This window comes from Pristiophorus japonicus, chromosome 7 (genome assembly GCF_044704955.1).
Source record: "Pristiophorus japonicus isolate sPriJap1 chromosome 7, sPriJap1.hap1, whole genome shotgun sequence".
NCBI classification, from domain to species: Eukaryota; Metazoa; Chordata; class Chondrichthyes; family Pristiophoridae; genus Pristiophorus; species Pristiophorus japonicus.
The window spans coordinates 11056746-11069149 of NC_091983.1; the positions used below are offsets into that span (position 1 = coordinate 11056746).

At 48.5% G+C, this 12404-nt stretch overlaps 1 protein-coding gene across 3 annotated transcripts in view; it reads left to right on the plus strand.

The window, feature by feature from the left end:
- The window catches only part of elp3 (elongator acetyltransferase complex subunit 3), a 210368-nt gene that overhangs the window by 135974 nt on the left and 61990 nt on the right, over positions 1-12404 (plus strand). For all 3 annotated transcript variants that reach the window (XM_070884784.1, XM_070884782.1, XM_070884783.1), the window contains exon 10: positions 8759-8952. In XM_070884784.1, coding sequence (XP_070740885.1) covers positions 8759-8952 — 194 coding nt within the window. The remainder of the gene's footprint in view (positions 1-8758; positions 8953-12404) is intronic.

The following is a 12404-nucleotide window of genomic DNA, read 5'->3' on the forward strand; positions in this document are numbered from 1 at the left end:
ACCCAATTGGTCCCACTCCCCTGCTCTTTTCCTACAAGCTGTTAATTTTTTCCAAGTATTGATCCAATTCCCTTTTGAGCGTTCCGGTTGAATCAGCTTCCATCGCCCTTTCGGGCAGTGCATTCCAGATCAACACAAACTGAATTTTAGGGCTAAGGAAGTTGCAACATACAATGGAAGTGCTGCTTGTATAGTTCCATGGTCCTTGGACTGCCACTCAGGGATATGGGCATTGCTGGCAAGGCCGGCATTTATTGCCCATCACTAGTTGCCCTGAGAAGGTGGTGTTGGGCCGCCGCCTTGAGCCACTGTTGGTAGTGTGATACAACAACAACTTGCATTAATTTAGCACCTATGGTAGGAAAAGATAAAACACACTTCCACTATCCCCAGCTCAACTTTGCTCATTCATGTTGAAATTGAGTAAGGCTGCTGGCAAAATCAATCTCTTTAAATGGTCTTAGCATCTCTGAGCAGAGACGACCTCATTTACACCTGCTGGTAAAATTGGGGCATTAATCCTCACCAATGTGCTGACAGTGGGAGTGTGTTTTATCTTTCATAAGAACATAAGAATTAGGAACAGGAGTAGGCCATCTAGCCCCTCGAGCCTGCTCCGCCATTCAACAAGATCATGGCTGATTTGGCCGTGGACTCAGCTCCACTTACCCGCCCGCTCCCCATAACCCTTAATTCCCTTATTGGTTAAAAATCTATCTATCTGTGACTTGATAATTGGCGGGGGGGGGGCTACATTAATGCAAGCTGTTGTTGTATCACACTACCAACAGTGGCTCAAGGCGGTGGCCCAACACCACCACCTCAGGTAGGAGTTACTGCACCATTAATACTCCTCTCTCGGGCCGTTCCCGCTCCTTTAATGCTCCTCTCTCGGGCCGTTCTCGTTCCTTTGATGCTCCTCTCTCGGGCCGTTCTCGTTCCTTTAATGCTCCTCCCTCGGGCTGTTCTCGTTCCTTTAATGCTCCTCCCTCGGGCCGTTCTCGTTCCTTTGATGCTCCTCTCTCGGGCCGTTCTCGTTCCTTTAATGCTCCTCCCTCGGGCTGTTCTCGTTCCTTTAATGCTCCTCTCTCGGGCCGTTCTCGTTCCTTTAATGCTCCTCCCTCGGGCTGTTCTCGTTCCTTTAATGCTCCTCCCTCGGGCCGTTCCCGTGACGCTCCTCCCTCGGGCCGTTCCCGTGACGCTCCTCCCTCGGGCCGTTCCCGTGACGCTCCTCCCTCGGGCCGTTCCCGTGACGCTCCTCCCTCGGGCCGTTCCCGTGACGCTCCTCCCTCGGGCCGTTCCCGTGACGCTCCTCCCTCGGGCCGTTCCCGTGACGCTCCTCCCTCGGGCCGTTCCCGTGACGCTCCTCCCTCGGGCCGTTCCCGTGACGCTCCTCCCTCGGGCCGTTCCCGTGACGCTCCTCCCTCGGGCCGTTCCCGTTCCTGTGACGCTCCTCCCTCGGGCCGTTCCCGTTCCTGTGACGCTCCTCCCTCGGGCCGTTCCCGTTCCCGTAACGCTCCTCCCTCGGGCCGTTCCCGTTCCCGTAACGCTCCTCCCTCGGGCCGTTCCCGTTCCCGTAACGCTCCTCCCTCGGGCCGTTCCCGTTCCCGTGACGCTCCTCCCTCGGGCCGTTCCCGTTCCCGTGACGCTCCTCCCTCGGGCCGTTCCCGTTCCCGTGACGCTCCTCCCTCGGGCCGTTCCCGTTCCCGTGACGCTCCTCCCTCGGGCCGTTCCCGTTCCCGTGACGCTCCTCCCTCGGGCCGTTCCCGTTCCCGTGACGCTCCTCCCTCGGGCCGTTCCCGTTCCCGTGACGCTCCTCCCTCGGGCCGTTCCCGTTCCTGTGACGCTCCTCCCTCGGGCCGTTCCCGTTCCTGTAACGCTCCTCCCTCGGGCCGTTCCCGTTCCTGTAACGCTCTTCCCTCTGGCCGTTCCCGTAACGCTCCTCCCTCGGGCTGTTCCCGTTCCTGCAACGCTCCTCCCTCGGGCTGTTCCCACTCCTTTAACGCTCCACTCCCAGTGCCGTAATATATATTTTATATTAAGGTGCTGCGGAACAATCGTAGATTTTACTGCCTTCTCGTACGATTTATAGATGGATAGATTGAAGAAAGCATACATTCCCTGTAGTCAGTATAAGGGAAAATTATTGGGACTGTGCGCGAGAATTGATGTAAAGGGTAGATAGTTTGATTATCCCGTTGTCTGGCCTGCCTTATTGTGCTTTGCGGATGGTAAATTAACTTGAAGGATTAACCTGTTTACATCTCCACTTGTGCAGTCTGCTTTATTCTCCACGCCTCGGTTTGATTGACAGTTTATCACATTTAGGGTTGCTGCAGGGGTGAGAGATTTATCCACACAACACAGAACTTTGAATTCAATTTATGAAGTACAGCCCAACAGTAGATAATGGGGGTTTTATGACTTTTCAAAATCCTAGTCCTTCTTTTCACATGCTGCTGCCTGAACTTGTTCTCTTATAGTGTAGGGAACGGTAGCATAGTCGCTGGAGAAATACCACCAACGATGTCTCCGCAAGATCCTGCAAATCCCCTGGGAGGACAGACGTACCAACATTAGCGTCCTCGACCAGGCCAACATCCCCAGCATCAAAGCACTGACCACACTTGATCAGCTCAGCTGGGCAGGTCACATTGTTCGCATGCCAGACACGAGTCTCCCAAAGCAAGCGCTCTACTTGGAACTCCTTCACGGCAAAGGTGGGCAGAGGAAACATTACAAGGACACCCTCAAATCCTCCCTGATAAAGTGTAGCATCCCCACCGACATCTGGGAGTCCCTGGCCAAAGACCGCCATAAGTGGAGGAAGTGCATCTGGGAGGGGTCTCAACGCCGAGAGCATGTAGAAACCAAGCGCAGGCAGCGGAAAGAGCGTGCGGCAAACCTTCCCACCCACCCCTTCCCTCAACGACTATGTGTCCCACCTGTGGCAGGGACTGTGGCTCTCGCATTGGACTGTTCAGCCACCTAAGGACTCATTTTTAGAGTGGAAGCAAGTCTTCCTCGATTCCGAGGGACTACCTGTGATGATGATGAGTGGTTATGTTACTGGACTAGTAATCTAGAGGCCAAGATCCAGAGATGCAAGTTCAAATCCCATAATGGCAGCTGGAGAATTTAATTTCAGTTAATTAAATAAATCTGGAATAAAAAGTTGCTATCAGATTGTTGTAAGAATCCATTGGTTCACTTATGTCCTTTTAGGGAAGGAAATCTTCCGTCCTTACCTGGTCTGGCCTATATGCGACTCCAACTACGGACACGGCAACGGCACACCCAGCCAAGTCGACCCTGCAAAGTCATCGTCACGAACATCTAGGGACTTGTGCCAAACTCACTGAATCATACCTTTCAGCCAATGTCCCAGACTACTCGATCACCACCTGAGGTGGCGGCACAGTAATATACGGGAGGGAATCACCCTGGGAGTCCTTAACATTAACTCCAAACCTCAAAGTCTCATGAGTTCAGGTCAAGCATGGGCAAGGAAACCTGCTGCTGATTACCATCTACCACCCTTCCTCAGCTGATGAATTAATATCGCTCCATGTTGAACACCACTTGGAAGAAGCACCGAGAGTAGCAAGGGCACAGAATGTATTCTGTGGGGGGGACTTCAATGGCAATCATCAAGAGTGGCTCGGTAGCACCTCTAAAGGACATAGCTGCCAGACTGGGCCTACAATAAATGACCAGATAATCTATTTTAGTGACGTTGGTTGAGGGATAAATATTGGGCAGAACTCCGCGGTTCCTCTTCGAAATAGTGCCATGGGATATTTTACGTCCACTTGAGAGGGCAGGCGGAGCCTCGGTTTAACGTCTCATTTGAAACTCGATGCATCGAACAGTGCAGACAGAAATGCATTGATGACATGCTGCATTGGTGTTTGCATGTGAGCAGAGGAGGGACGAACTGCACAGGATGCTGAGTCACTCACTCTGTGGCTACATTCACCCAGGTGCACGCTAGCCCAAAGGAGATTGTAGTCAGTCAACTGGTAAGCAGATCAGTCGCACGACCGGTCACAGCGCACTGAATACCTTGTGAAGGACCATAATGACTCAGCAGACAGCACTACCTCAGGCCGAAAATACGCACGACACCAGTGCTGCGCGGGCAATCTGATTTTCACTGGCCTGTGCAGAGCCTCCCAACATCAGCGACCACGGGTGAGGTTGTGGTCAAGTCGCAAGCGTGACTTTTGGGCAAACCTTGCATGTATGCAGGCATTGCTGCTGGTCTCCTTGTACAAAGGAGATGATTTTGAGAGCCAGGGATAGAGGTTCCTGTAACTACTATTGGTTTCTCGGTCTCTGCCTCTGGCTGTTCCACTAGAAGCATCCAGTTTGACTACCTAGCATTCCTGGAGCTGAGATAGAATAGATAGGCAAGCAACGCATACTGCTGTGAAGTCCATTATAGATTTGTAGTGTAACTGCATGTAATTATAGAAGCTCTGATCCTATGGTGAAAAGGCAAGGAAATCATAGAATGGTTACAATACAGAATGTGGTCAGTCGGCCTGTCGAGCCTGTGCCAAGTCTGCAAGAACACCTCAGCTAGTCCCACTCCCCTGCCCTTTCCCCTGTAGCCCTGTAAATTGTTTTCCTTCAGGTACTTGTCCAATTCCCTTTTGAAAGCCACAATTGAATATGCCTCCACACCCTTTCAGGCTGTGAATTCCAGATCCTAACTACTCGCTGTGTATAAAGGTTTTTCCTCATGTCATCTTTGGTTCTGCCAATCACCTTAAATCTGTGTCCTCTGGTTCTCAGCTCTTCTGCCAATGGGAGCAGTTTCTCTCTATCTACTTTGTCTAGAGCCCTCAATGATGTTGAACACCTCTATAAAATCTCCCCTCAACTTTCTCTGGGGAGAACAATCCCAGCTTCTCCAGTCTATCCACGTAACTGAAGTCCCTCATCCCTGGAGCCATTCTTGTAAATCTTTTCTGTACCCTCTCTAAGGCCTTCACATCCTTCCTAAAGTTCAAGGTCCAGTATTGGACACAGTACTCCAGTTGAGACTGAACCAGTGTTTTATACAGGTGCATCATAATTCCCACACTTTTGTACTCTATGCCTCTATTTATGAAGCCCAGGATCCCGTATGCTTTTTTTTTTTAACCACTTTCTCTACCTGCCCTGTCACCTTCCAACGATTTGTGCTCATATACGCCCAAGTCTCTCTCTTCCTGCACCCTCTTTAGAATTGTACCCTTTAGTTTATATTGCCTCTCCTCGTTCTTCATACCAATCACTTCGCATTTTTCTGCGTTAATTTTCATCTGCCACGAGTCCCCCCATTCCACCAGCCTGTCTGTCCTCTTGAAGTCTATCACTCTCTCCTCACTGTTCACTATATTTCCAAGTTTTGTGTCATCTGCAAATTTTGAAATTGTGCCCTGTGCACCCAGGTCTAAGTCATTAATATATATCAAGAAAAGCAGTGATCGTAGAACCGACCCCTGGGGAACACCACTGTATACCTTCCTCCAGTCCAAAAAACAACCGTTCACCATTACTCTGTTTCCTGTCACTGAGCCAATTCCGTATCCATGCTGCCACTGTCCCTTTTATTCCATGGGCTTCAACTTTGCTGGAAAGCCAATTACGTAGCACTTTATAAAACGCCTTTTGGAAATTCATGTACATCCCATCAACCACATTGCCCTCATCAACTCTCTGTTACCTCATCAAAAACTCAAATCAAGTTAGTTAAACACGATTTGCCTTTAACACATCCTGTGCTGGCTCTCCTTAATACTTGTCGAAGTGACTGTTAATTTTGTCCCGAATTATCGTTTCTGAAAGCTTCCCCACTACCGAGGTTAAACTGACTGGCCTGTAGTTGCTGGGTTTATCCTTAGACCCTTTTTTGAACAAAGGTGTAACATTTGCAATTCTCCAGTCCTCTGGCACCACCTCCCTATCCAAGGAAAGAAAGAAAGACTTGCATTTTTATAGCGCCTTTCATGACCATCGGACGACTCAAAGCGCTTTACAGCCAATGAAGTACTTTTTGGAGTGAAGATTGGAAGATTATGGCCAGTACCTCTGCAATTTCCACCTTTACTTCCCTCAGCATCCTAGGATGCATCCCATCCGGTCCTGGTGAATTATCTACGTTTAAGTACAGCCAACCTTTCTAATACCTTCTCTTTTTTATCAATTTTTATCCCATTCAGTATCTCAACTACCTCCCCTTTCACTGACTTTGGCAGCATCTTCTTCCTAGGTAAAGTACTCATTTAATACCTCAGCAATGCTTTCTGCCTTCATGTGAAATGGGAGATCATCATCATAGGCAGTCCCTTGAAATCGAAGAAGACTTGCTTCGACTCTAAAAATGAGTTCTTGGGTGACTGAACAGTCCAATACAGGAATTACAGTCTCCGTCACAGACAGTCGTTAAAGGAAAGGGTGGTTGGGATAGGTTTGCCGCATGCTCCTTCCGCTGCCTGAGCTTGGTTTCTGCATGCTCTCGGCGATGAGACTCGAGGTGCTCAGCGCCCACCCGGATGCACTTCCTCCACTTAGGGCGATCTTTGGCCAGGGACTCCCAGGTGTCGGTGGGGATGTTGCATTTTTATCAAGGAGGCTTTGAGGGTGTCCTTGAAACGTTTCCTCTGCCCACCTGGGGTTCGCTTGCCGTATAGGAGCTCCGAGTAGAGCGCTTGCTTTGGGAGTTTTGTAGCAGGAATGCGAATAATGTGGCCCACCCAGCAGAGTTGATCAAGTGTGGTCAGTGCTTCGATGCTGGGGATGTTGCCCTGGTCGAGGACGCCAACGTTGGTGCATCTGTCCTCCCAGGGGATTTGCAGGATCTTGCAGAGACATCAGAGAAATGGGAGAGAAATGGCTCTGGTGGAACAACTAGCACTGAGATGGGCACAATAAGGTGAAATGCATCCTCCTGTGCCCCTGGAGACCAGCCTACAAGCCCACCCGCTAACATGGTATCTATTGATCAGTTCAATTTTAATGAGCCAGCAAGACTATAAATCAGTAGCCATCGAGATTGTTGTAATACGGAGAGTAAATGACTCAGTGAATGTGATGTTCATTAAAGGCGACGCCTGAGGTATTGCTCCAGTAGATACACTGCATTGTTTGACTATTATTACAGCCCAAAACACATACATCAACTCTACGCAGACATCATGCGCGAGGAGCTGTGGCAAGAGTATTCCTTCAGAATGAACCTGTTCCAATATAATGGCAGGTAGTTCACACCTTATCAAACTAATTTCTGTAAAACATCGGCGTTTCATGGATTGGCAGGTCAGTCTGCCTTAACTATAATTAGAGTCATCATAGGCAGTCCCTCGAACGAGGATGACTTGCTTCCACAAGAGTTCACAGATGTTTCAATGAAGGACCCGATGTTCCAGTCCTGAACTCCAATTGAGGGGGTAGAAGATGCCTGTGCGTGGATTTGTTTTAACGTGTGGTGACCGTTGCACATCAACCACCACACGGGCTCGACAGAGCTCGGCCTTTATCCAGTGGCAAGGGTCAACCAGGACAACTGGAGACCTGCTCTGCTACACGGACCTAGTGCGCGCACACATAGCAGTGTGGGCTGGGCCGTGCTGCCCCTGGGCCCTCGGCTCTTCTGAGCCCTGTAACCTCATTCGCCGCACCTTCGCCCACGATATTCCAGGGCCCGGCGCTCCAGCTCTATTTATAGCCCCGACCTGCAGTGATATAACTTCACTGTGCTTCCTGATTTACGACATCATCTTTACTCTCTCAATCTTTGGAGTGTTCCGCTTGGTGTCTGGGCCATTTACATTAGTTTAGCAGTAAGATGTCCAGAATGGCTCCTAATTAGGGTAAATTATTAGTCATAGCAAGATATCATGTGGCAAATCCTCCGAGGTTTTTTGCACTTGTAATTTGTATTGTAATTTTCAGTTCTGGTGCTGTGGCTTTCTATAGAGTTAATGCAAGTTCTGCTCTTTGAACTGGGACTCTGTGATCCTAATCTCTGCTGCACAGACTCCCTCAGGTAGAGGCAACTGCTCCACTGAAGGCTTTTAGTGCACATTAAAGCAGTAATGGTCACACAATATCACCTATTCCCAGCAGAAGACCAAGTATTGCATATGTATACAGGAAATATTGCAACCCACTGAGGGAGTTGTATCCTAGACTGCTGCTAATTGAGTGTTGTAATATTATATTACTTGCTCATCCTAATATACACTCATTGCCATCATTATTTGCAACAGCAGCAGCAACTTGCGTTAATGTAGGAAACAGTCCCAAGGCGCTTCACCGAGCCAAAGAAGGAAATGTTTTAAGCAGGGATGATCAAAAGGTTGGGCAAAAGGTGGGTTTTAAGGAGGAGAGGGGGTGGAGTGGCTTAGGGAAGGAATTTCAGACCGTGGGCCTAGGCAGTTGACGGCGTGGCTGCCAAAGAGGGATGCTCAAGAGGCTAAAGTCAGAGGAATGGAGAGTGAGATTGCAGGTGGTGTGGGGTGGGGGGAGAGAGAGAGAGAGAGAGAGAGAGAGAGGAGTGTGTTGTAGGGTTGGACAGGGTTAAAACCACCAGCTTGGTGTAACGTCGCTGTGATTCCTGATTTACCACATCATCATCTTTACTCTCTCAATCTCAGGAGTGTTCCACTCAGTGTGTGGGCCATTTACATGAGTTAGCAGTAAGATGTCCGGAATGGCCGCATGATCGCTCCTGTTCTAATGACTTTCATTGTTCGTTGTGTTCCAGGAGTTCTTTGAGAATCCCGCTTTCCGCCCTGATGGCATGAAGTTGTACCCCACGCTGGTGATCCGTGGCACCGGACTTTATGAGCTGTGGAAAACTGGCAGATACAAGAGTTACTCGCCCAGCACCCTGGTGGACTTGGTAGCTCGAATCCTCGCACTTGTCCCCCCGTGGACTCGGGTTTATCGTGTTCAGAGGTAATTCACAGCAACATCTTTCATCGTACTTCTTTAGAGAAAAGAATAATTGCATTCCCCTGCGTGTGGCCCAACTTGTTTCCTTGCGATCGAATAGTGCTCAGTAAAAAAAAAAAAATCACGCAGCAAGTGATCAGGAAGGGCAATGGAATCTTGGCCTTTATTGCAAAGGGGATGGAGTATAAAAGCAGGGACGTCTTGCTACAGCTATATAAGGTATTGGTAAGGCCACACCTGGAATACTGCGTGCAGTTTTGATTTCCATATTTACAAAAGCATATACTTGCTTTGGAGGCAGTTCAGAGAAGGTTCACTAGGTTGATTCCGGAGATCAGGAGGTTGACTTATGAGGAAAGGTTGAGGAGGTTGGGCCTCTACTCATTGGAATTCAGAAGAATGAGAGGTGATCTTATCGAAACGTATAAGACTATGAGGGGGCTTGACGTGGTGGATGCAGGGAGGATGTTTCCACTGATGGGCGAGACTAGAACTAGAGGGCATGATCTTAGAATAAGGGACCGTCCATTTAGAACTGAGATGAGAAGTTTCTTCTGAGGGTTGTTAATCTGTGGAATTCGCTGCCTCGGAATTCACTGTGGAAGCTGGGACATTGAATAAATTTAAGACAGAAATAGACAGTTTCTTAAACGATAAGGGGATAAGGGGTTATGGGGAGCCGGCGGGGAAGTGGAGCCGAGTCCATGATCGGATCAGCCATGATCTTATTGAATGGAGGAGCAGGCTCGAGAGGCCATATGGCGTACTCCTGTTCCTATTTCTTATGTTCTTATATATTGTATGTAGAATTCATCCAGTTAAACTACACGATAAGTGTGACGTGTTAGGATAAATTAGGCGTTCTTCGTGTACGTTGAACCCGAGGGGTGGCTGCACATCTCCCATCTGAGGCCATTGCCTGATTCGACCCCCCCCTCTGGCAGAGCCCTGTGCTGGTATAGGAGGGTGGGAATGGGAGCCTAGCTGTTGGCTTCAAAGGTCTCTAGCCACACCCCTGGCTAGTGTTGGTACATCTGGCTTGCTATTGGAGATCATTCTGGGGAGGCTGAAATTGTTAAAACTAGACTTGACTCTCCTGGATGTTCGCGGACCCTCCTTAGGGGTCCAACTGAGTGCCGAGTCTCTCAAGGTGGCCCTCCACTCGAGCACCCAATGGTTCGAGGAGGATCTGGGAGGGGAGGAGAGAATGCCCTCTCTCACCTGGCTATAATATTGATGCTGGGCCTATGCCGACTCCTGGTGAAGGATCCACTCTGCCTGTTTGGGCTGGGGCGGTGTGGTGGGGCCGGGAATTAGACACACTGCCCTCATTGTCCTTTCTACGTTCTTGGTGCATCAATCCATTCCTGGTGCAGCTGAGGGGGAGATTTCCCTTGTTCTCTGTTAAGAAAAATCACATGCCTGAAATCTGAAATAAATTAAAGGTTGATGGACATACGCAGCAGGTCAGTCAGCATCCAAAAGAGAAAAACGGGTAAATATTTCAGATGGTCAGGAAATGTTAACTGACCTGTTGTGCATAGCAACAGAGGGGGGGGACGGCGGCGGGGAGGGGGGGGGGAACAGGCTTAATCGATCAGCTGATCTATTCCTGCCCATTAATTTCATATGTAGGAGGACGCCATTCAGCTTCTCGGGCCTGTTCCGCCATTCTATTAGACTATGGCTGATCTGTACCTCAACTCCATTTACCTGCCTTTGCTCCATATCCCTTGAGCCCCTTACCCAACAAAACTCTTATCGATCTCAGTCTTGAAAATTTCAATTGAGCTCCCAACATCCACAGCTTTAGGGGGGAGAGTTCCAGAGAGAAAACGCTATCTTTGTGTGAAGAAATGCTTCCTGATTTCACTCCTAAATGGCCTGGCTCTGATAAAATTATGCCCCCTTGTTCTAGATTCCCCACCAGAGGAAATAGGGTAACTACAGAGAAACTATCATTTAAAAAAAAATCTTAATTAGATCGCCCATCCATCCTCTAAACTTGAGGAAATACAAGTTTAATTTATATAACCTGTCTTCATAATTGAACCCTTTATCCCTGGTCGTCGTCGTCGTCGTCATCATCATAGGAAGTCCCTCAGAATCGAGGAAGACTTGCTTCCACTCTTAAAATGAGTCCTTAGGTGGCTGTACAGTCCAATACGAGAGCCTCTGTCCCTATCAGGTGGGACAGATAGTCGTTGAGGGAAGGGGTGGGTGGGACTGGTTTGCCGCACGCTCTTTCCGCTGCCTGCGCTTGAATTCTGCATGCTCTCGGCGATGAGACTCGAGGTGCTCAGCGCCCTCCACTAAGGGCGGTCTTTGGCCAGGGACTCCCAGGTGTCAGTGGGGAATGTTGCATTTTATCAGGGTGTACTCCGTGTGTGTCGGTCTGGATAGTGAATGTCTGTACCACTGGCCAATATAGCCTTACTGAGATTAGGTGCCCAATACTGAAGGCAGCGTTCCAGGTGGGGTCTACAATTGAAACAAAACTTCCTCCCCTCTGTATTCCAGCCCCGAGATAAAGGCCAACATTCCATTAGCTTTTTTGTACATGTGCACTAGCTTTTAATGATTTGTGTACATAGACACGTAAATCCCTTTGCTCCACAGCTCCTAGTCTCTCAGAATTAAGAAAATATTCCAATTTGTCTTTCTTATAAGAAAGTGGATGACCTTGCCTTCTCCACATTGCCCTCCATTTGCCATAGTTTTGCCCACTCACTTACTCTGCCTCTGTTCCTTTATAACTTCCTGCTCCCATCCCCACAACTTCTCTTTAATATCATCTGTATTTTAATGCTTCAAAGAAAAGAGTAAAAATCCAATTTCCACATGACAATGAAGTAGGAGCACACATTTGCTATCATACTTCATACTGAAAAGTGTTGCCACAAGAGTTGCGTGGCCAGCTCGGTATTTTGTTCATTGGGATCGATAAATGTCTTTACTGCCCGTAAAGCAATCTGTTGAAGAATGATCATTGAGGTCTGTACTGCTCACTATGCTTTGAAATCTTTTCAACCTGATTGAATATTGGCCTTTTGAAAAATAAATAGAATTTGGTCTCCGCATTGGTGCATTAAAATAGATTGAGCAAAGAATGATATTCCAATGTCACCTGAGCCTGCAGCATTCTTAAATTATTGGCATTTTGCTCATGAATTCCACCTTTTCTTTGATGCTTGTGTGAAAGTAAATGGTTTACTTTGCCTCTTGTATTCAGTGCCTTTTGACCTACCCGAACTGGCACATAGGTCACCAGGTATCTTTTTTAATTTCCCCAGTATGTGCATGATAAAATAGCTGCTTTATGGAGGAGGGCCATTATTTCAGTCCCGTGGCTCAGAGGATTTTAAATTGGGGAGGGGGCGACAATGAAACACATATCTCCTCAGCATGAATCACCGTGAAAGTTGAGCGAGTCTTGGCCGAGACACTGAAATAGA